The sequence below is a fragment of the Epinephelus lanceolatus genome, chromosome 21 (assembly GCF_041903045.1).
Source record: "Epinephelus lanceolatus isolate andai-2023 chromosome 21, ASM4190304v1, whole genome shotgun sequence".
NCBI classification, from domain to species: domain Eukaryota; kingdom Metazoa; phylum Chordata; class Actinopteri; order Perciformes; family Serranidae; genus Epinephelus; species Epinephelus lanceolatus.
Genome location: NC_135754.1, coordinates 14,821,343 through 14,844,383, shown reverse-complemented (window position 1 = coordinate 14,844,383; position 23,041 = coordinate 14,821,343). Strand labels below are relative to the sequence as shown.

The 23,041-nt window shown below is 42.8% G+C and overlaps 1 protein-coding gene and 1 non-coding gene across 2 annotated transcripts in view; both read left to right on the top strand.

Moving 5' to 3' along the window:
* The window catches only part of fam20cb (FAM20C golgi associated secretory pathway kinase b), a 64,056-nt gene extending 41,379 nt beyond the window's left edge, over window positions 1–22,677 (top strand). Inside the window, exons 4-11 of the mRNA XM_033611679.2 lie at window positions 12,271–12,363; window positions 16,188–16,303; window positions 16,993–17,173; window positions 17,583–17,692; window positions 17,857–17,938; window positions 19,043–19,102; window positions 19,307–19,457; window positions 20,904–22,677. Coding sequence (XP_033467570.1) covers window positions 12,271–12,363; window positions 16,188–16,303; window positions 16,993–17,173; window positions 17,583–17,692; window positions 17,857–17,938; window positions 19,043–19,102; window positions 19,307–19,457; window positions 20,904–21,020 — 910 coding nt within the window. The 3' untranslated portion in view covers window positions 21,021–22,677. The remainder of the gene's footprint in view (window positions 1–12,270; window positions 12,364–16,187; window positions 16,304–16,992; window positions 17,174–17,582; window positions 17,693–17,856; window positions 17,939–19,042; window positions 19,103–19,306; window positions 19,458–20,903) is intronic.
* trnar-ccu (transfer RNA arginine (anticodon CCU)) lies at window positions 15,150–15,222 on the top strand. The gene has a single exon. It is a non-coding gene; the product is annotated as a tRNA-Arg (tRNA).
* Window positions 22,678–23,041: the final 364 nt, after the last annotated feature.

The following is a 23,041-nucleotide window of genomic DNA, read 5'->3' as shown; positions in this document are numbered from 1 at the left end:
ATATGCGTGCCTCTCCATTAAGTATTAATGCAAAGAGAATGACAATGCAAATCCTTGCACACTAATGGCACGCACATTTCACCCTTCTGTCACTCTTGTCTTGCTGTCATCTAAAATTTCTCTCTGTAACAATCTAGTCGAACATCCGTCTTCCAGCGTCTCCTCCTCCTCCTCCTCCTCCTCACAGACAACCCTCTTCATGGTGTCTTTCCACGCGCTAAACCTCTAATAGCTGTGTTTTGCTCAGTGATTTGCATTTCGGACTATTCTTCGCTGAAGCATATGCCTCTTTGAAGTGCCTCCAGATTTAAAAAAAACTGTTGTATTGTGAAGGCGTTGGCTATTTATTCAAGATGGCTTCATTTACATTGCGCTGCCCCCGAGGACTCGGAGGCTAAACTTGAAACAGGATGTAGTTTCTTTTAAAATCATCTGTCTTGCATAATTCATTATATTGACATTATCTGTGTTCACACACATTACGATGTATGTGAATCGTGGTTATGTCTGTGAATTGGTCTCAGAAGGAGGTGCATTTAACATGAATACATCTCTGTTTTCCATGGAGAATTTCTAGATAGGAAGCTTCCTGTAACGTTGGTTTTTACAATGAGTGTGTGTGTGTGTTATCCTAGTTGTCAGTACGCTAGCTCTCTACTTTCATCACTTGCCAGCATGTGTGTGTGTGTGAGAATGTGTGCCTTTGTAGCCTATATATGCCTATTTGTGGCTCCCTCCTGTGTCTATCCCAATCTATCTCACCCAAATGTGTGTGTGCACGCATACCTATGTGTGTGTGTCAATGTGTCACAGCAAAAGAGAGAGAGAGAGAGTGAGAGAGCTTTGCTGGAAGGAAACAGCTGTCTCTCTGTATGTCAGGCCTGGGATCTGAAGGGGTAAGGGAGTATCAGAGGAGGAGGAGGGAGGAGGATGAAGAGCACTGCAGTGCCCGGGGAGCTATGACAGCCATCACACTTAGAAACTGCGACACACATAACCTGAGCCACACACACACACCTGGATCACGGTGTGAAGGTTGTTTCGAGAGCCTTTGGGTGTTTGTGTCGCGCTACTTAAAAATCCTCGAGTGACATTTCATTATGGCTGCTCACACTCTGATTGAAATCAGCTGGTGTCTTTATATTTCAGGTATCGATGGTTGTCAGATTCTTATAGTCAGCGTGGAGGAGCCGTCATGCAAACAGCCAGCGTGTGTCATTTAGACTCTCTGTTGTGTTCTGTGCCTTTTGATGAAGAATTACTTTGCAATAATCAATTGAGCATTCAAATGAGAAGAAACACTATTAAATTATATGACAGGTTTTAATGGAGTGTTGTGATGAAGCTGCAGGGAGGAGCTTTCATCATGTCAGCGGCAGATAACATAACTGGCTCGTATCCAAGTTGAAAGAAAAAACTTGTTGATGTGATGTGTAAGGTTGCTACACCTGTCTTTGTTTCTTTTTTCCTTCCTTCCTTCCGCCCTTATTCTTAGCTTCCTCCTTTCATCTTTATTTCTTTTGTGCTTTTGTTGTCTCATTCTTTCTCTTTTCTTCTTTCGTTCCTTTTTTCTGTCAGTATGTTCCTCTTTGTTTCTTTCTTTCTTTCTTTTCCTTCTTCTCTATACTCTCACCTTTTCTTTCCTTTCCATTCTCTTCTTTCCTGCCTTTGTCTTTTTTCTGTTGTTCCTTTGTTTCATCTGTCCTTTCCTTTTTACGTCTGTTTTTCTTTCCAAACTTCTCTCCCTCTTTCTTTCCTTATTTCCTTATATATATATTATGTGCTTCCTTCCCTCTCTCTTTCCTCCTTTCCATCCATTTTATTTTCTTCCTTCCTTCTCTTGCTCATTCTTTCCTCCCCCCTTCCTTCTTTCTTTCTGTCTTTCCTTTAGTTCCATCCCTTCTTTCATTTTAATTTTCCTTTCCTTCCTTACTTCTTTCCCTCTTTGCTCTCTTATGTCCATCTCTCCTTCACATGTTCCTTATTTCCAGCCTTAGTCCTTTCCTTATGTTTCATCTGTCACCGTTCTTTCCTTTCTATTTGCACCTTTACTTCCTTGTTTCTTTCCCTTTTTCTTATTTCCTTTTTCCTTTCCTTCTTTCTTTCCCTCTACCCATCCTTTCTCCTGTCTTTCTGTCTTTCTCTGCCTGTCCTTTCACACTCAAACACCAAATGTCATGTCTGTGTACCACCATTCAGATCACTTACTCATACAAAATAACCTGTCACACTTTCCCATTTGTGCGCCAAATCCGTGTTGCAGACATGAGATTACAGCAGTGACACCGGTAAACGGTAACACGTATCGTGGGATGCAAACGGGCAGGTACGCCCGTCTCATATGCTGGTGAAAGGCTTTTTTCTCAATTTATCAAATGTCATTGCTCAAAAGGTCAGCCTTCACATGCGTTATGCTTGAGATAAAACAATGCGCCGCCTCCTCTCATCTCCAGTCTCCCTGTGGTGCTTTTTTTTTCTCGTTTTGTTGACCCATAGATGGGATTCGCTATCTTACCCTCTCATGCATTTAAAGCTTACCTGCCTCCTTGCAGCTCAGCACCCCCCTCTTGAGGTTTCAAAACCTCTTTCAAGCCACCTCTGTGTGTATGTGCGCATGTACAGTACAGTATGATCCTATATTTGTGTATGAGTGTATAGATGTGCAGGGATTTTGTGTGAGTGTGCGAGTGTGCTCTCACTTTGCCATGCCCGTGGGTTTGACGGATGATGTGTGACAAGTGTGTGGAGTCAGCCCTTTGGTGGGAACCCGCTGGGGCTGGAAGATGCCCTTGTCCTTTTATATTTTACAGCATATCTTTTTACTCCTCCACTGTGCGCACTGTGGCCTCCGACCATAGCTATAGGCTTATGGTGATCGATTGGCAGTTTGACTTTGAAACTAGATAAAACTCTCTCCGCGCTACGCCCAGATGCACTGTGGCACGCTGATACTTTGGGTTTTATACATCACCTTGGATGAGATATTCACTCTTATTGTTAAGTCAGAGGAAACAACATTCTGATGTGTTGTTTCCACAATTCAGCTCGGATGAGACGGAGTATTGGAGAAAGATACTGGAGCGTGAGCGAGGATTGTTCAACGGTGAGCAGGCCGGACTGTGAAAAACGATGAAAAGAGAAAGAAAATAAAGCCCACTGTATCTCCAGTTGTGTGGAAGGAATTCACAGTGAAATGCTTCATGCATAATGCTGAGCTGTCACAACTCCTGGATTCTTCATAATGGATGACTCGTAGCCACCGGGATGCAACGCAGAGAAAAGGGAGACATGGATTTAGGATGCGAGCGCCCAGAAGTGCTCAACTAAAGGCACATTTGGAATTGTGTTGAATATATGTAGCAGCTGGTAAGGTGAACAAGATGCTACGCCATATAACATCACATGTTGGTGGCTGTAATTACTGTAAGCAGGGAGAGTTAAAGGAGGTCTCCACCAGTTTATTACGAGTTAAATAATTTCCTCTGTGGCTATAGAGGAGTGTCCTTTAGGCCCTGTCGACATGTGAACAGATATTATTAAAAGGGGATATATTCATCCACGTCTTGGCCTCTCGTCCACACACAAACAGAGTTTTAGGTCACTAAAATAGAGATTTTTGAAAACATCTTCTACAGTGTGGATTTTTCAGAATTCCGGTACTTTGTATCTGTAAGGAAATGTGAGACAGAGTATTGGGGAAACGGTGACATCGTCTCCTCAATTTTTGCATGTCTATTCTTGCTTTGTGTAATGAGCATAAGCTAAACAAAATTTTGTTAGCACTGCTTGGCCCAAAGACTAGGGTCGGGTACCAAACTTAGTACTTTTTAGGCTACCGACCAAGTTACGTCATAACTATAGAGTACCGATTCACGTTAAATCCATTGGTGCAAATGTCGGTACTTGAGAGAGCGCATCTCCGTGAGAATGCTGGGTTTAGACAAGAGCCGGAAGTGCCGTGAAGCACCCCAAAGCTCGGAAGGCAGGCACCAAGCTCTGAGGCCGACAATGGAGCTCCATGGAGCCGGCAGATTCAACTTCAGACAAGATGCAGAAGCTTCCTGAAGCTTGCCACGGAGCTTCGCTGTCACTCCATCAGCTGCCCAGTGAGCCAAAACTGTTGCGGCAGCATATATCTACTGCGATAGTTAGCCAGACGAGTGGACGCATATATTCAGAATTAGTTTTCAGTGTACTATGTCACCTCTGCAGCTGGATAAAAAACTACATTTTTGTTATTACAGAGAAAGTAAAGTACCGAAAAGAAGTACCACTTGGTACTGGTATTGAGTTCCAGGTAGCAGTGCCTTATCAGTTCAAATGTGAATGGTTTCCAACTCTGGATTACTACTTTACACTTAAGCTTAGTATTCCTGCACCTCCACATGGGCAAATGTAGTTAGCTGCTGCTCCCAATCTTATTTTATCTCTAAAAGTTGGCCAGAAACAACAGTTTTGGATCAGGCCTGATCGAACAGATGGTGGGATCATTTCAGATTGGGATTGTTGTAGATGAGGAATGGTAGGAAGACATTAGCATGTCCAGAGCATCACTTGTATCTTTAAGTGAGCTCCTTCATCCTTGTATTGAAGGGGAATCAACGGTGATGAAATCTCTAGACGGTGTTTAGACGAAGGTAATGTTTACTACCTTTGTAATGAGGGGAGAATGTGGAAGACAGATAATGCCGGCAAGCATTTGGAGTTGTTTCGCATTCTAGTGTGGACTGAGATATTTTGTAAAACAAAGATCATGTGGACAAGTGTTTTATTAAACAGGGAAAAAACATCTGTTATTAAAAATATGTGTGGACGGGGCCAACATCTTTTTTTTACTTCATCAGGCTGATCTTGGTTTAGGTTTGAAGACCACTTGTGTTTGACAGAATGTCTGCCTAACAAACAGGGGCATGAAGTTTGGAAGACGTGGGTATTAGCCAGGCAGCGGACATCTAATAGAGCTATATCTTTGCATTGTGGGGAATGTAGGATCTGACCTTTTTGGAGCTTGACTTTCATCAGTGAACTGAACACAGCAGAGTCACGCTGCAGGTTTACCATCCAGGTGGTTTTATACCAAAGGGATGACACATCTAGCGTTGAGCCTTGCTGTGTAGGAGTACGCCTTTCAGCTTCAACTCATCACTGAAGACAGGAAAGTGACCAACGCCAGAATATTATTTGGACAGAGTGAATCTGAGTGTTTTTATTTGCAGCTCCAGGCAAAATACCTTTTACTGATTTGATGTCAATAACAGGGCAAAAGGAAATGCCTCTTCCTTATTTCCCCTCCTTCCTCTCTCTTTCTGTCTCTCCTGCTGGTGTTGCAGAGGTCAGCTATGCACTGTATGCACAGGTAGATTTTCCAGATGCAACGTTCTCATTCACCTTTATATTCTCACACTGCTGTGTGTTTGCTACGAGACCTCCGCTGCCCCACTGGCTGCTGGGGCCCCTCGGAGCGGAGCCAAGAAACTGTCTGGCCACCCAGTGTAAACTATGTGTTTACAGCGAGGCCAGGGTCACACTAGGCATGCTCGAGTCAGTACGTCTCACCTGCTGCCCATGATAAAGGATCTGATGTTGGCGTAGACAGCTGGCTATAGTGGCGCCACCAAACCCTACTTCAGAAAATACTCTATTTCTTCTGTCCTCACATAACAACGTTTGGCAGTTATACTCTGTCTTGCTGAGGGGAAAGAAATGTATGCTTCTCCTGGCAGCCCGGTGCAACATATCTACTTATCATTCAGCATAAATCCGCAGTGGATTTGTAAATATTTTAAAGGTTAAGCTCAACCAGGCGGTCCAAAGTAAAAGGAACGAGTAGCTTTTGAGCAACCACCATCTCTGCCCTCCTCTCTGTTTTCACTGAGCTTAGTGCATACTGTGTACTCAAACATTTATAGACTTTATAATGTGGTCATGCATTTATGTATGTTTTCCCTTGCCTTACGTTGGCGGCGCAGCTTCCTCGAAACAACATGCCTCTAATGGTTTGCTTGATCAGAACACACTCAGATTTGGCTGAACACAGGTGCTGCTGTTAGAGGAGTCAGACATAATGTTACGTAAGGGCTGCATATTTGTTAGTTCAAAGAACATGCAGAGACATCTTCTGTGGTTTGTCCTCTTAACTGTCCCTGGTTATTCTCCCCATTTAACTCCAGCGCCTTTGTCACACTTTATCTCTTCTACTTTTTTCTTCATCTCTTTTTAGTTCCCGGACAGGGGGGGGGGGCGTCATGCCATGCTCTAAATAACTTTATTGACATTTGAATTGGATGTGGATCACGGTAATTATCCAGCCTTCCTGCTTCCTGGCTGGCATTCAGCGAGAGGAGAGCGTCGGTGCAGCCGGGGCCACAGGCAGAGAAATTTGTCTCAAATGCAAACACATGCCCGTATTCACATGCTCTTCACTCATATTAGCATTCACTGAGTCACAGAAAAGCAGTGACACAAAACGTGCACGCCTCATCGAGTTGTGTTTTGGAGCTTAAGAATAGAAGCGCGGATAAAGCAGCTTATTGTGGTGTCCTCCCCTATAGAGACAGCGATGTAGTAGCACTATGTGAAATATGTTCGTGGATTTCTTTAAGGCTGAATGACTATGAATCATTGCAGCAGAATGTTTGCTCATGCTTATCCCCCAAGAAATCTCCATGACGACGCTCCTGTACGGTCAGCACAGTCATGAAATACTGGCAGGTTAGAGCTCCACTATTAGACATTTTGTCTGTGGTGCTTAAATATAGCTGCGGGCTTTTATCTTGTGAATGTGAAGAGATTATCTTTATTTTACAACACATGATCATGTCAGGCAACGCTGGAAATCAACTTATCAACATAAGAGCATATTTGCCTTACTTATTTTTGATGCTGTGTCATGTTGTTGTTAAATATAAAAACACAGTACTCTCAATTTTTGAACTGATTTCTCTCAAGATTTACTTGCAATCATGGTGTCAGGGAGTGATTCAAAGGAATAGTTTGAGATTATAAAATACACTTGTTCGCTTTTTTTTGCCAAGCATTAGATGAGAAGGTTGATACCACTCTTATACCCTTCCATTAGATATGAATCTACAGCCAAAAGTTAGCTTAGCTTAGCATACAGACTGGAAACAGAGGGAACAGCTAGTCTGGCTCTGTCTGAACATAACAAGAATCTAAAACTCACTAATTAAGTCTTCACCACTTACATGACTTTATGGAGTATCCACCGGTTGCCTGGTAACTTCAAGGTGCCTATAAGACTTGAGGATGTCCCTGCATTCGGCTAAGAAAAAGTCCTACACACAACCCCGTTTAACACAAAACCGTTTTTTCTAATTTACTCAATACTGCTGGATAGTATATTAAATTCTATCATGAATTTCCTGAGTCTATAACTCTCAGCTCTTACTGGGAACTAAAAATAATGATAATTTGTGGGTGTTCGCAGTTCGCACTTATGCTAACGCCTTCACTGAAAAAAATATTTTGCACTTTACTTCTAGTAAATCTGAGGTGTCATAGTAAGTGAAAAGAGCCTGAACAAAAAGATACGGTTTTAAGTGGATTAAAAAAAGCTCCATGTTGTGAAAAACACCACAAGTTGCTGTTTTCACAACACTGAAGATGAAACATGGTAATTTGTGAGCTTCAGAGGTGCAGGTAGGTGTTTTTATCTTTTGGAGAAAGCCAGACTCGCTGTTTACACCTATTTCCAGTAGGGTTGGGTCGGTATGAGAAAAAAAAAAAAAAAACGGTCAGGTTTTTGTGAAAAACCGCATCAAGTTGGTAATACTGGATTTTCGCCACTTGGGGGTGCAATTGACTCATTTAAAATAAAAAACAACCATAGGACAACAGAGTGACAATAACACGTTGTTTCTTTTATTCCTTACAAATAAATTTGCAGGTTTAGCATATTGGCGCATTCTTTGATTTCTTCGAGACTAAATCGTCCGTCATTATCACTGTTAAACAAACTCCAGGCTACAGTAGAGGCCTTGGTGCATGCGCACTTGCATCCCCTAGCTCAGTCCCTGCCCCACCCCCCCCTCTCTCCTGCTCACTGTGCGCTTGGCGAAGAAGCAGACACAGGCTGTAAAAAGACGTATGTGGTCTGGTCGGTCTCAAAAAAAAAAAAAAAAAAAAAACTCCGTCCAAGACGGAGTACCGAACCGAATTGGTATTACCGAGAACTGACCCAACTGCCACATTTCCACATTCCACATTGTACGGCTCCACCTACATCGACTTTTCCAGGTTTCTATTGGTAAAAGTCGTAGATACTACCTGATACTTGTTTTGCTACAACCTCAGTCGAAGATCCAAGTGAGCTGAAACACTACTAGAAGGTGTAGTTAAAACACTGCAGACTCTTGGGAACTGTCACCAGATGTCACTTGCACAGCTTGGTACAGCCTGCACAAAGCCGCCATTTTTAAATAGCCAAGCTACCACCAATAGCGGCTGCAGTTTTTGTATTTACTCGCCCCAGATTTTTAAAAATTGTAGGGTGCAATACTGCTTTGCAGAGAAAAGGATCCAGTGAGTGACATATTGAAGATGATATCATGGTAGTTTCATGTGGCGTCGCTGTGGTGATCAGCTGAGAATCATGCCTACACTTAAGGGGTACTACCTGCAGTGGAAATAGAGATAAGAACCTGGTACCAAAAGTGAGGTGAGTCGAGTTGAGTTGAAACATGCAGTGAAAATGAGGCACGAGCTAACCAGCTGCTGACAGTTGCTTCATTTTTAGCGTATGTCCATGATACTGGTATTGATCTTCTCAGCAAGAAAGCCAATAAGTGCATTTCCCAAAATATCGACCAATTTCTAAGTTGCCATGGACTAGGAATTGTCAACTGGACAACAACTAAGGAACACATCAACATGTCTATTTGGAGAATGAAAGGCTTCTTATTTAATTGAATATCAGTTTTGACCCTTCCACCTCGCATACACTTCACCTCCGACACTAATTTTCCCAACATTTGGCAGGAAATAAATCCAGGACGTGACATAGCACAACTGTCCCTGTTGATAAAAGAGTTGTATCCCCTTCATATGCTGGACTGAATGATATTGTCCCGTTGCGGGAGCTGAGCTGCACTGGTGTAAATAGACACTTTACTCTGCTTTCAAAGTCAGTATCATTTTTCCTTGATGTGGAGCGAGAGCTGTGTCCCTGAAGCAAGGCCATCCAGGAGAAGAGAGCGATACAATCAACAGACAGCGCTTGGCTTTTACTGGCAAACAACTGCGTGGACGTGACGGATGAGCGTGAGAGAGGAGTGGGGAAACTGAGATTGAGAAATGTTAAAGGGAGAAATAAGTTGATGCTGATCATGGCAGTCTAGTGTGAAAACGCTTGCTAAATACTCCTCTATAAGCTCAGTGTACCACATGATGATTTTCTGTTTGGTCAAACTTCCACCCATCTGCATGTGGCTGTCTGTCAAATGCTCACAGGCAGATTGAGGATGGAGAAAGATGAGAGAAAGACTGATAAAGAGAGGAGGAAATTGGAGAATTTTTAGTAGATGAGTGTGTTTCTGGGCTCCATGTTGGGTTAGTTAATGACTGGTGCATATGTCAGCCATGCAGCTGCAGAGTTACAATCAGCCAGCCAGCTGAGGAAAGCGACGGATGGAGTGGAGAGAGAGAAAGAGAAAGGGAGAGGCAGACAGATATAAAGTATTAAGAAGAAAGCAGAGAAAACAGTTCTGCGTGAAGGAGTGCGGAGAAGCAGAGGAGGTGAGATAGAGGATTTTGAGCGAAATAAACAGAGAGAGGCATCCGGAGGGAATAGAGAGAGAGAAAGAGAAGTTGCCAAGATAGTTTCCATTCTTCTCATCCTCCCTCAACTAGCTGAAGCAGAAATGGCAGAGGCTGCAGTCCAAATCATTACACTCAGCTGCCTTCCTGGAAAGTATTTACTGTTGTCAATGAAAAAAGCAAAGAGAAGGCAGTGTGTATAAAAGGAAAAATAACTCAAATATGCAGCTCCTCTGTAGAGAGATTGCAAGTTGATGATGGTCTGCAATGCCGTCCTTGTATTTCCCAAAGACATTAACATATTCTCTATACCTCGCACCTTCTCACAAAGTCTTTTCACCCCCTTCCTTTGACTTCGCCTTTTCACCCCGGCTGTCCTGTCTGTCCTGCCCCATCTTGGCCGTCCTCCATCAGCTCTGGGATTTAAGCCTTTAAGAGCCTCTTTTCCCTCCAGTAAGAGCTTTAAGGCAGAATGTGCGTGGAAAGCAGTTTTTTGGGGAAGGATCAGAGCCGGACAGAAATAGGTACAGATCGAGAACAGGAGTGGGTGCTTCAGGAGGAAGTCTCCGACCTTCGATTGTCCCTGCTTCTTGTTGCCCCACAAAACACCCACAGTAACTCCGACAAGGGGCCTTTTTTGTGAGGCAAGGACACGAGTTTATTGTGTCTCGGTTATTGCTCACAAACGCTGTTCGCAATATTAGGTACACAGGTGTAAAGCCAAAGTGTTTTATCACAGACTGGGCTCCTGTGCAGTGAGACGTCTTTGGAAATGGGAAGTTGTGTTGAAGAGATGTATTGATTTGAACTCAGTGCACCAATATCAGGGTGCAGAATACCCAGCAAATACTGTAATATGAAATTCCTTTTAGTATGGCTTCTTACATACCTGCATTGTCTCGTGAAGTCCAGACCCACATATATAATGTTAAACCAGAGGTGGAGTGGAGGGGTGGCTTCTGGGGCTCCAGCCCTGACTGTTTTCTCAAAAGCCCTGAATCTTTTAGGTTTGTAAGATACTTTCAACTTGATGTCATTTCCCCTAAATCTCTCTGACAGGACTGTGTCAGACTGACAAATCAGTGGAGCAAAAGCTCTTACTTATCAATTATTAATGCTTTAAAACATCTTACTTAAACAACTTAAAGCACATTTTTGCCTCTTTTATGGTGGCTGGAGTGAAAATTAGTCATGCTCAACATTTGTTGTGGTTTGATGAATGATGAAGACAGTCGGAGAACAGTTAGCTACAAGATAGGATGTAGGCTCTACAGGATTTTTTTTTTATCTTAGCGGCAAACATACTTTTCCCAAAGAATTTTAGGCCTCATATTATCTCAAGTGGCTTGAAAAATAGTGCATATAGCTGTCTTAAATGGGATAAAAATCCACTGGGGAAGCATGCCCCTGGACCTCCCTAGATTTGGGCTAAGCCCCTAATGTTTACATGAGGCTCTGCCCCTGTCTTAGACCAGTTTACAAAGAAAAGATATAGCAACCAGCTTCTCAAATGTGCACATTTTCAGTTTGTCTTAGCCTTTTATGAAAGTGAATACATTTATATGAATACATTTGGCTTTTGAACTTTTTGCCAGACAAAACTAATCTTTTAAAGACATCATTTGGGACCTATGGGATCTTCTGACGGGCATTTTCTTGCCACTGACACTCTGTAGACCAAGAACTCATTAGGCTTGAGATAGACTTGCTTTGAGCTACACATTTGTGTGCTCATGATAGCTGCCTCACATATCCTGCATCTTCCAGTTCCCTTGTCTCAGAATCAACAGATTTTGTGAATGAGATTTTGGTTAGATCCCTGAAATAAGGTGTGAGGTTAACACAAGCTCAAGAGGCTTTGTTGTTTGTTTGTTCTAGAACATAAAATCCGCCAGTAAATACCCCACTCATAAATTTTTTGAGGCCTTTACGTGTCTTTAAATGGTTGCTAACAAGTGGCGAAATGGGACTACAGAACGTCATCATGCTGAACACAGCTTTATAGCCTCGTTGTGAAGGTGATGTTAGGTCATTTGACTGTGGTGTAGGGTTTTTTGTAGCTTTTTACTTCTGGTGATTGCATTTAAGCCTCAGAAATCATACAAGTGGCCACAGAGGTTGTTTTCTGCAGTAATCCTAAACGTCATCCCTGTTGCACTCCATATAGTAACCTCATCGAGTGACGCCATGTTTATTGTTCACATCATGCAAATCTGAAGGTTCTGTATGGTCTGACTTCTATGGTATGCCTTCTGGTGGAATCCTCCGTACATAGGCATGTATGTGAACAATTCCGTTCAGAATGCAGCTGGTTGCCTACGCAATTGCATGGTTAAAATCCAGGTACACCTCCAGCCTGAGTTGCAGCTTCAGTTTAATATGTTGCACTGTCAGGTGAACATGGAACCTTTTGCATATTGCTGACTGTCGAAACCTCGGCTTTGCATGACAGCTATACCTGACCTCTATGCTTTTTTTCTCCTTGTGTCTCTGCAGGCAGACCCGGGACCAGGAGACCCCACCAGACTTCTTCTATTTCTCTGACTTTGAACGACACAACGCAGAGATCGCTGCCTTTCATCTGGACAGGTAAGTCAACATTAGACAGTCTCATGGGTGTGCGGTACATGTTATCTGGGGCATCACGTTGTCATGGTCATCTGTCTGTCTTCTCTGTCGTTTTGAACCACATGTTCTTCTCTGTAACCACCAGCTAAAGGGGTACAAATTTTTGTAGATAATTTTGATAACGCCTTTAAAAGTATGAGCTACCCTTGGTTTCAGAAATGGTTGTTTTGCATCTCTTTCAGCAACATTTTTTCAGGTAAAACAAATCTTTATGCAGTTTGTCCTATTTTAGTACTCCACTGATTTAGCATTGCACTCATAAATAACACTGTCAGACTCGCGGTGGACAGTTTTTTAAAAAAAGAGGATCAAAATCGATGCAGCAGAGCCAGAGATATCATCTTTTTTTATTCCATGCATTCTTCTTCCTTGTCAAAGCCCGGTGGCTACATTACCCTCAGGGGCAGCAGTGGATGTCTGGTGCAGAAACGGCCTCAATGCTACAACCACTTTCAACTAAATAAGGAAGAAATCCAATGTTCTTGAATGTGCTCTAACTCCTTCAAGCCCAAGTGCTTCTTTCCATCCTTGAGGGCCAACGTCCTGCAGGTTTGTGTTCCTCCCTGATTGCTAATTTGCTTCTGCTCGTGTCAGCTCATTAACCACCCGGGAGGAACAAAAACCTGCAGAACACCAAGCCAGAACTGAGTACCTTTGTTTTACAGTAGAGCTTTAAGATATGTGTTTGCGAGGAGACTCGTGTGTGTGTGTGTGTGTGTGTGTGTGTGTGTGTGTGTGAATGCAGGCAGAGCTGCAGGCATACTCCATTTCTCTTCTGTGTATGAACCCCCTCCACGCACTCCACATTTTCTCCGTGCTTATTTGTACATTTTGCTTCTCCTTCTCGCAGCTTCTGTCCCTCAGAAACTCATCTTTTTTTCAATCGCAGCGAGCGGTGTGAGCCGGGGCCCGTGCAGCACAGCCTGCGAGCTCCGAGAGGCCATGAGTCATAGAGAATGAATGCCGCCCTCCCGCAGCTAGCATCTGACTGAACAATGACTGCAGCCTCCTTGCTTTGCTAACCACCACGCTCCCTGACTTCACTGCCTTTACAAGGCTAACACTTTACAGCCGGCCTGCCCATCTGCCTGCTCCAGAGACTTTAATGAAAAGAGAAAACCTCACAAGGCTCTCTGATCGACCAGAGGAGGAGTTTTAGCGCCGGCGTTGCTATTAAAGCAGAGCTGACGTCACTGTGGCTGTATGTTGTTATGAGCTTGTGTTGGAGTGTGAATGCTTGTGATACAAGATGATACTGGGGTCACACACACATACACACACACGTCTATTCACATACATGCACACACACAATGGGGCCACAGCGGGTAGTGGTGTTGAATCTCCTTTTCCTTCAGGCACAATGACACAGTTCAGCAGCAATTGCATTAGCAGCAGCTTTCTTCACCAGTCTGCTACACATCTGGTCCTCCTCTATACACACACACACACACACACACACACGCATGAAAATACGCTCACACACTCCCGGCATATGTGTGGGTTAAGGGGAAGAGGAGGAAACCAAAGGCATGAAAGGCCCTGTGCCCATTCTAAATATAAGCCAGGCAGGGTTTGCCAAAAGCAGCGCTTTATTTTTTTTTCCTTATTTTGTCTGTTCTAAATTAGAGCCTGGCTACAGAGCTGCTGCTGCTGCTGGTGCAGAGGCTTAGGCTACACTGCCTCCCAGGGGGCCCGCAGACACACACAGGCTCTTTTTAAAAGTAGCATTCGCACCAGCGTGTGTGAACACATACACACAGAACCACTGTCTTTTCCTATATAGGCTACACTGCTGTAAGCATCATTAATTATGTGATTGGATTTAAATGGGAAGTGCACTTGGTGTTGCTGCATTAGGTGGGGGAAAGAGAGCAAGCAGCTATAAAGATATGACCTTAAAATATTAAACTATATAGCTACAAATTCATGACACCCACAGGCGTCATACTTTTTTCAGCTGGGAGTATATGAGATGAGTCCCGCTGTTGTTTGTGCGCAGCTCTCAGCGGGCCTCTCTGTCCCACCCTGAATGTAACACAGGTTTAAAATGGCCACCGCTGGGGGAATAAGGTTTATCAAAGGGACAAGGATGGAGGAAAAAGTGTGGGTGATGAACGGAACTGAAGCCAGCCCTAGCTGTTCCCTTTAGCATGGCAGCAGGCCCGGGCCCAGCAGGCCAGACTGTGCTCTGCGGTGCCTCATTCTGTGTCCGAGGATAGAGACATGACTGTGTGCGTCTGTCTCACCCCACCCACCACCACGCCGCTTGATGGCATCATTTATATGGCAAGCCCTCTGTTAACGGCTCTCCTTCTCCACCAGGTTCTCCCATATCTCTCCTTCTATTCCCCTGGCTCCATCTTTAATCTTGGTCTCTCTTTCCGTGTCTCCCTGCCCTCGGGCCTCGGCCATTAGGTGTTGTCAGACGTATTAATATTTAAAGAGCCCGTGCTGATGTTGTAGCCGTGTGGTATTGACTACAGGAGCCACACATGCATAAAATAGGCATGTGGCACGCACACGGGAAGACAGTCACGCCATCTTTGAGTAAAACCTATATCTCAGAATATATTAAACCAGAGAGCTGTGTGGAAGTTAAAAATGGGTTTGATGTAGAATGATAGCCACATAAAAACCACATAGGTTTACCACCATGTGGTGTAACTGTCAGGTCAGGACTTGTGTCACAGTGCCCCCTGTTGGCAGTGACAGTGAATTAACTGACTGTGGTGTGCAAGTGGCTGTGTGCCCCAGTGGCCTAATGGATAAGGCACTGGCCTCCTAAGCCAGGGATTGTGGGTTCGAGTCCCATCTGGGGTGGTATGTCTTTACTTTCCAAACCTACATACAGCATGTCCTTGTTGATCAACCTGCTTTACGTGGGGGCCACCCTTGCAAAACTGCAGGAGATCTGTGGCAAATTAATAAATGAATACTGATAATATTTATCAGAGAAAAATCCAGTTATGGTAGCCCTGCGCAGGTCAGGTGTACACAAGGGTGTTTCTGGGATTTGAGGACATTCGCGGCCTCGCCTGGACCTCTGTCGGGGGGTCCTGGGGTCCCTCTCCTCGCACTCCTGCACTTTTTGTGTAATTTATTTTTATTGTGAATTAGAAAATGGTCAGCAGGCCACCTGGCACCCTATCACAGGCCAAGATTTGGCCCAGGGACCATAAATTTAGTATCACTACTCTACAGACACTTTTTCAGTGGGTCACATAAAGAGCCCTGTGGATGATCATTTACTCAAACTCTCTTTACATTCTCCAAATAAGTAAAATAAAGCAACATTTTCAGGGTTTTTGTCAGCCAACTGGCACCATTTAAAGAATGCTGAAATAGCTATTAGTGGTTCCTGTTTGCAGTCTATCCATGAATGTACAGACAACTCTTACACTTTTACTTTGATATGGAAGAAAACCCCCAAAAAATGTCCAAATGTTCCAAATGTCTCAGACAAGTTTTGGAGTCATGAGGAGCATCTTTTTTCTCTATGATTTCTAAGTGGATTCATGGACATTTATTTGCAATGGAGATATTCCATTCCATATCTTAGGAAAGTGTAAGTTACACTGAATCTAAAAATATCTCTGTCACGTCTTTGTGTGACTGAGTCATGACTCTGAGAAGGAGTGTGGTTTTCAATGCAAATTGCAGCAATTAGGTTAAAGTATGTTAATTGCCTCCATTAGCACTGTGTTTGTGTTCAGCCACTGTTTGAACACCTCTACTGTATTCTGAAGGCAGACTGTAACCCCTCAGTATGTGTCCCTGTCCTGTAGGATCCTGGACTTTCGTCGCGTCCCTCCTGTGGCCGGCAGGCTCGTCAACATGACGAAGGAGATCCGAGATGTCACGCGAGACAAGAAGCTCTGGAGGACGTTCTTCATTTCACCAGGTACAAACCGAAAAAACGGGCAGTTATTGGTTTTCAGAAACACATCTAGGAGGAAGAAACTTTAACCAAGATACCATGAAATTGATTTTGCTACATCCACAGAATTGATGTAAAAAACGCTACACACATTTCAGTTCAGTCCTCTCTTTAGTTTTCTATCATGTGTACCCCAAGACTGAGGGACACACGCTGTTATACAGTCATCAGTTGAGATTATTTGGCGATCTCAGAGGAGAAAAATAATAATTAAATGCCATCTGTGCAGTCTTCAACAATATCTTTTCATCATGCAAAAGTTAAAGCCAAGCAAAAATGAACAGTTTTCCTTCTTGGTAATGTGGAGCAAAGCCCGTTCTGTGCCCTGAATTACTGGGATATTAATTTGCATGGGATTAGTATTATCAGGGGACTTTAGCTTTGCCAAAGCACGACAGTTAATTAGCAATGCAACTTTTACTTTACATATTATACACATGGAAAACTTCCACAGGATTAAAACTGCTGACAATCTCAGCAATTAATACAAGTCACTGGATGTCTCCAGGTAGTTTTAATCGTGTGAAAGTTGGCCTTTAAATATATGTGGTGTGCATTTCAAAAGGCCAGAGAGAGTGTGTCACTTTTCATACTTGTTACAAACAATGGTTTAGCAAAGCAGCCACAACATGTTTTCTTCTTCCCACTCTCAGCCAACAACGTGTGTTTCTACGGAGAGTGTTCGTACTACTGCTCCACTGAGCACGCTCTGTGCGGTAAACCAGACCAGATAGAAGGATCCCTGGCTGCCTTCCTCCCAGACCTGGCGCTCGCCAAACGCAAGACCTGGAGGAACCCGTGGAGACGCTCCTACCACAAACGCAAGAAGGCAGAGTAAGAGATCGATCCTGCACTCAGACAGTGCTGCGTTGGCTGAAAGAAGCAGACACTGAGAGATTCACAGTAGAGTCCTGTAGGTCCGGCTATCAGAGGATATTTATTACACTCACCAGGAGTTCTGTGGTGTCTAAGATATCATGTAAATCAATTCATAGCTGACTGACATCCAATGAAACAATTTGCACAGATTATGCCACGGAAGAAAACACTTAATTGCGATCTTGTTATGATAAGAAAAAAAAAATCTTAGTTTCCCTAAAATCATCTCAAGAATAAATTGGAACAAACATGTTAAAAGGCGGAACAAATTGGATTTTGGCGATGTGTTTGCAAAGCAGATGCATAAATTCTGATAAATTAAAAATGTGAACAAGATATTAATGTGATATGTTGAACTCTTCAGATGGGAGGTGGACCCGGACTACTGCGAGGAGGTCAAACAGACTCCACCGTATGACAGCGGGACACGACTGCTGGACATCATGGACATGACCGTCTTTGACTTTCTCATGGGTGAGTATGACCATCTTATGGTGGTCTCTCGCACCGTTTCAGAAGTCAATAGTAGGCGAGACATTGTTGTAGACCTACTGTACACACGCATCATATAACTACAGACACATATGTGCTCTCTGTCATCCCTCTTGGCTGAATTGTTTACTTGTATCCCAACACAGGAAACATGGATCGCCACCATTATGAGACGTTTGAAAAGTTTGGAAATGAGACCTTCATTATCCACCTGGACAACGGCAGAGGGTGAGACACCGCATTATAACTCAAGAGGCTGAAATAAAGAGACTGTCAGACTGATTGTCATTCAGAGATGTGCTGCTCTCATTATTCCACTTGATGGATCTGTTATAGTGTATTAGTGCATTCACACAAATAATAACAAATGAGAGAATCACAAAAACAAATACATAATGTGCAGGTGTTTGAACCATAAATTTGAAATCATTTACAGAATTGTCTTACCACATGAAAAGGTAGGAAGTGCATACGATTGCTGTGCATCCTGATGGTGACTGGAATACTTTTTGGATGACTTATCATCATATGAACACTCTTTAAAAATGTCAGAATGCCTTTTATGCACTACAGTACATAATTCATAAACCAAATATGTCCTCATAACGAGCTCACAGTTGATAAGTGTGTATTGACAATTTTGAATTTGATTTGTACTTATGTTACAGTACCAGAATTTTAAACTTTGATACAGTATCAGTTTAAAAAAAACGATAATCAATACCTCTTTTGATGCCATGGCAAAAAGAAAAAAGTCCTTTGACAACCTTAGTTTGTACAACGCAATTGCTGAGATGTTGAACGTGTAGTTGTCTTGGGATTGTCTTTAGATAATACAATCATTTTAAAATCCTGTTTTTCATGAATAGGAAACTGCATAAAATTATGCACGTATGAATATATGAATGATAAATAAAGCATAAACTGTTTGAGAGTTACAGGTGAGCAAAAAAAGGCACAAAAAAAAGGAAAAAAATTTGGTTACTGTAGAATGAGTCGTTTATATAAACATAAGGAGTGGGTCCTCACCACAGAGTCCGCCATATTGGTCTACAGTAGCCCAGAACAGACAAACTCTGGCTCTAGATTGGGCCATTCGCGCTGTTTGCATTTTCACGTATTTGGATTGGCCACCATACTTCACCTACATACTTAGCACACAGGGGACATTTCAGTTCCGCAACCTCACTGCTAGACACCACTAAATCCTACACACTAGCCCTTTATCACAGTAAAACTTGCAAACAGCAAATTGCAAAACTGTTCAGAAAAAAGATTTAAATACCAGTCATCACCATTAAAACCATCTATTCCTTTATCTTCTCACCCCAGCTTTGGAAAGCACTCCCATGATGAGATATCCATTCTGGTGCCGTTGACCCAGTGCTGCAGGTAAGATCTTCTTTCTGGTGTTTCTTTATGTATCTTGATAAGAGTGCTGTCGTAGCGTTATTAATGCCTGTGCAAAATATACTGTAAGCAGGATTTTCACATGTGATTAGTTGGTACATTATACTCCCGAGCATATGGGGTATAACTGAAGCCAAACTGACCCCCCCCCCCCCCCCCCCCCCCCCCGCTGCACTCTTTCTGCAGGGTAAAGAAGTCGACCCATTTGCGCCTGCAGCTGCTGGCTAAGGAAGAATACAAGCTGTCCATGCTCATGGCAGAATCTCTGGTGAGGGACCGCCTCAGTCCCATTCTCATCCAGCCACACCTGGATGCCATGGACCGACGACTACGCCTGGTCAGTGTTTCATTTTATACTGTGTGCCTTGTTTGCAGTGATGGGGAGGTGATAACTACATGTAGTTCAATTAGTAGTTTAACCTCTGTTTGCAGTAGCTGGGATGACACATCAGATCTCAGAAGCTTTTTCAGTGGTTTACTACTATGGGTCATGTAGTTTATGTAATTATTTACATGACGTTTTTGCCATGCCATCATCTGGCTGTCTAGGTGAGGTACCTCCTCTTTACTCAGTGTCAGTTCAGGTGTACCTCTGTGTAACAATATGATATGCCAGACTCAGATTGTCATCATTTCCAACGATGTAGTTTGGATGTAGTTCAACAACTGTACTACAGTTTCAAAGTAGTTTCCTCAACACTGCTTATTTGATTTGTGTCATTCATATAACTTTGAAAGGAATAATTTTCAATGGTACACTTTCTTGCAGAGAGTATTGATCTTTTCATCAACCCTTTTGGCAGGAAAGTGAATTACCTAAAATGTTTAAGTATTTCTTTAAACATGCAGGAAAAAATATATTTGTGTGTTTATTTTTAAAAGTCCATAAAATGCTTTGAGCTTATTTGACCCTTTAAGTAGGGATGTTAACGGTTAAAAATGAATTGGTTTATTGCCAAGAATATTTTTAACCAGTTAGACATTTTGGTCTATAGGTTAATTTTGCTACTCTTCAGTTAACTGCACCGCGCACCACCTGGGCCTGGTTTTAGCTAACGTTAGCTGACAGCATTTGTAACCACCACTCACCAATTGTAATGCCATCACGACTAAACAGCGTTATGTTGTGTTGTGCACACCCGCCGGTGTCTGCAGTAAGCAGCTCAATTTTGAGCCACAGACTTTAGCATTGTTGTTAGCTCTGTTAGTGCTGTTAGCAGTGTCAGCACCGCTAGTGGTGCTAAAATAGTAAATATTGCTCACTGGGGCAAGCTGGGCGGAGACCAGAGGGTGGCCATCATGTTTCTGCAGCATTGCCGTCCCACTACCAGGGCAGCGTCACAGGAAGTAATCGCTAAACTAGCAGTGCTGCTAGCTAGTTCCCACCTGGTTAGTGCGCAGTGCAGTGTGGCTGTGGCTTACAGTAGCTAATGCAGCTAGCCAGCTGACTGTCAGCAATGCCCACAGAAAATAAAATAAAAGGCAAGACATTTACATCACAAATTAATAAAAATTCAGCACCTTAAAAATGGATAGTGCTTTGAAATGTGGCGCTAAAGCTCACTGAGTCAATGGAGCGCCGGACTAAAAGGAAAGGCCTTCTGAATTTTACATCATTTCGCTTTTTTTTTTTTCTTTAAAATTAACTGGGTAGTGACCGGCTAATGGCTATCAAAATTAATAGAAAGTGAAATCTCTACCTCCTATAGTGACTTCGAACAACTTTCTCCTTCATTCAACAATTAAACCTTACTCTTGTCTTTTGGTGTGTCATTGTCACTAGGTGCTGAACGTGCTGTCAGAATGCATTGAAAAGGAAGGCTACAGTAACGTTGTAGAAGACGACCTCCAGGGGCATCAAGGGACAGACCATGCCCACACCAGCCCACGACAGAGGTAGCTGTCCAGGGGCGCTGGCAGCTGGATAGGACTGCCTCCCTGGAGACAGGAGATCCAGTCTTTCTCTTAAAAACTGAACTCCTGTGACACAGATGAGCTCCATCTGTGCCGAATTTCTCAGAGGGCTTGATTTCTTTTTTGCTGAACTTACAGCCTGTCTGCCTGAGGTTAATATAAACTGTCTGGAAGTGGAAGCCTGCTGGATAGGACTGGACTTCAATGTGCAATGACTTGGAACTGCACAGATGCTCGCAGGTGATGAATCTGGTGCCGGGGTCACAAACTAAACAGAACCAACCCCCCTCCCAAACATCACCTAGACTCCTTAAAATATCCAGCTCTGACTCTAGTGTAGGATAGTGTCACCGCACCGACCCACCGCAGCACTACCAAACCATGAAAGTCTTGCAAGAGACGCCTTCTCTCTGTCTTGTTCAGGACCCTTTTTTTGAATTCAGTGAATTCTGAGGGACTTGTAAAGAACCTCCCGACCCCCTCTCCTCCCCTCTCTTCACAAGCTGAATTATGTGTTTATACATATTGTTGGTATTGCAAGTGTTTCGGTTTCACGGTGGAGGAGGAGGCGGAGGTTGACGTCCTGTTGTCTTAATTATCAAAAATGATGTTTTATTGATTTTGCTGAAAAATGTTTTATTGCATAGTGTTTTTTTTTTTTTTGTTTATTTGATTTCCGCTGAGCCGATTCAGCTTCTATCATTTGGTTTTCAAGATGGAAATATTTGATTGGAGTGCAGGTTTACTCCTGGATTTAATTTTTGCCCATAAATGTTACTTGTACTTGAGAGAGTATTTATTAAAATTCATATTTATTATTTGAAAGAAATACTGAAAAAGGAACTGAAGTGACATCACAGTGGTGTACTTCCTCGTTTGTCCAACAGAGGGCAAACTGAGCATGTGCAAAAGCAGCTGCCAGGTCCGTGCCTCTCAGTGAAGTTAACCCTCTCCATATTCCACCCCATTCCAAGTATCGAGCTCGCTTTGAAATTGGTTTTAAATCCACCACCAGTAGATTCAAATGCGTTTAATCTGACTACTGTTTCTGTTTTATCAGTGCAACAGATATGAGGTTAGAGTTATGGTACCAAAAGCCAAATGTGACACTAATAGTTTTATATTATTGTTTCTTTGTAATATATTTGATGTCCAGATGTTGCTGTTGTGGAGAGATTATTTTTCAGGATGTATATTTCATTCATTACCAACAGCTGATCGCTTTTAACTGTTGGTGTCAAACGATTCAGTCGCTGGCTGAAAGTTAATATATACAGTAGGAAAATCTAGTGCCTGTGCAATGATAGAAATACTTGAATGTCTGGTTTCATAGCCGAAAGGTTTGAGCTCCTCCCAGGTATGAGCTATAGATAAGATACAGAGGTCTACATATGTGTGTGCTGACTCCAGCTGTTCCATAAGGGTTTTATTATACAGTCTAAGTTTCCATGGTCCTGTGTCAGGTCAGTAGGGTGTGTATGGGCGTGTGAGTGGATCCATGGAGGACCTTAAGATGACGTGTTCTTAAAGTGAAAAATGCTTCTTTTTTTTATTGAACTCATTGTTTCTGTGGATTTTTTTGGGGTTTGTTTTTCATTTCTTCGCATCATGGTTAAAGTGCAATAAAACAAAATAAGCAGAATGTTATAATGCATTTATATCTTTTTTATCCAAAGTATCTCTTGTATGTGTCATTATCATGGGAGGTAATTATCCATGTAGTTCAACTGCAGGGTTTGTCTTACAACCTGTAAAGCCTATGTGATCATTCATGATTAGTGTTTGAGGACAATATTGAGAGGATGCTACTTAAAAGGGAACACCACCTACATTAAGAATTCCAATATGTTATTTCCATGGCCTAGGAAGGTTTGATCAATATTTGTGAACATGAGCTCTCTCTCAAAGCCAGAAACCAGAGAAGCAAGTTTCAAACTCATGATGTCATTAAGTATAGTGTGTGGCAAATCAATGGAAAATCAATGGGAGCCTTATTTGTTTTTTGAC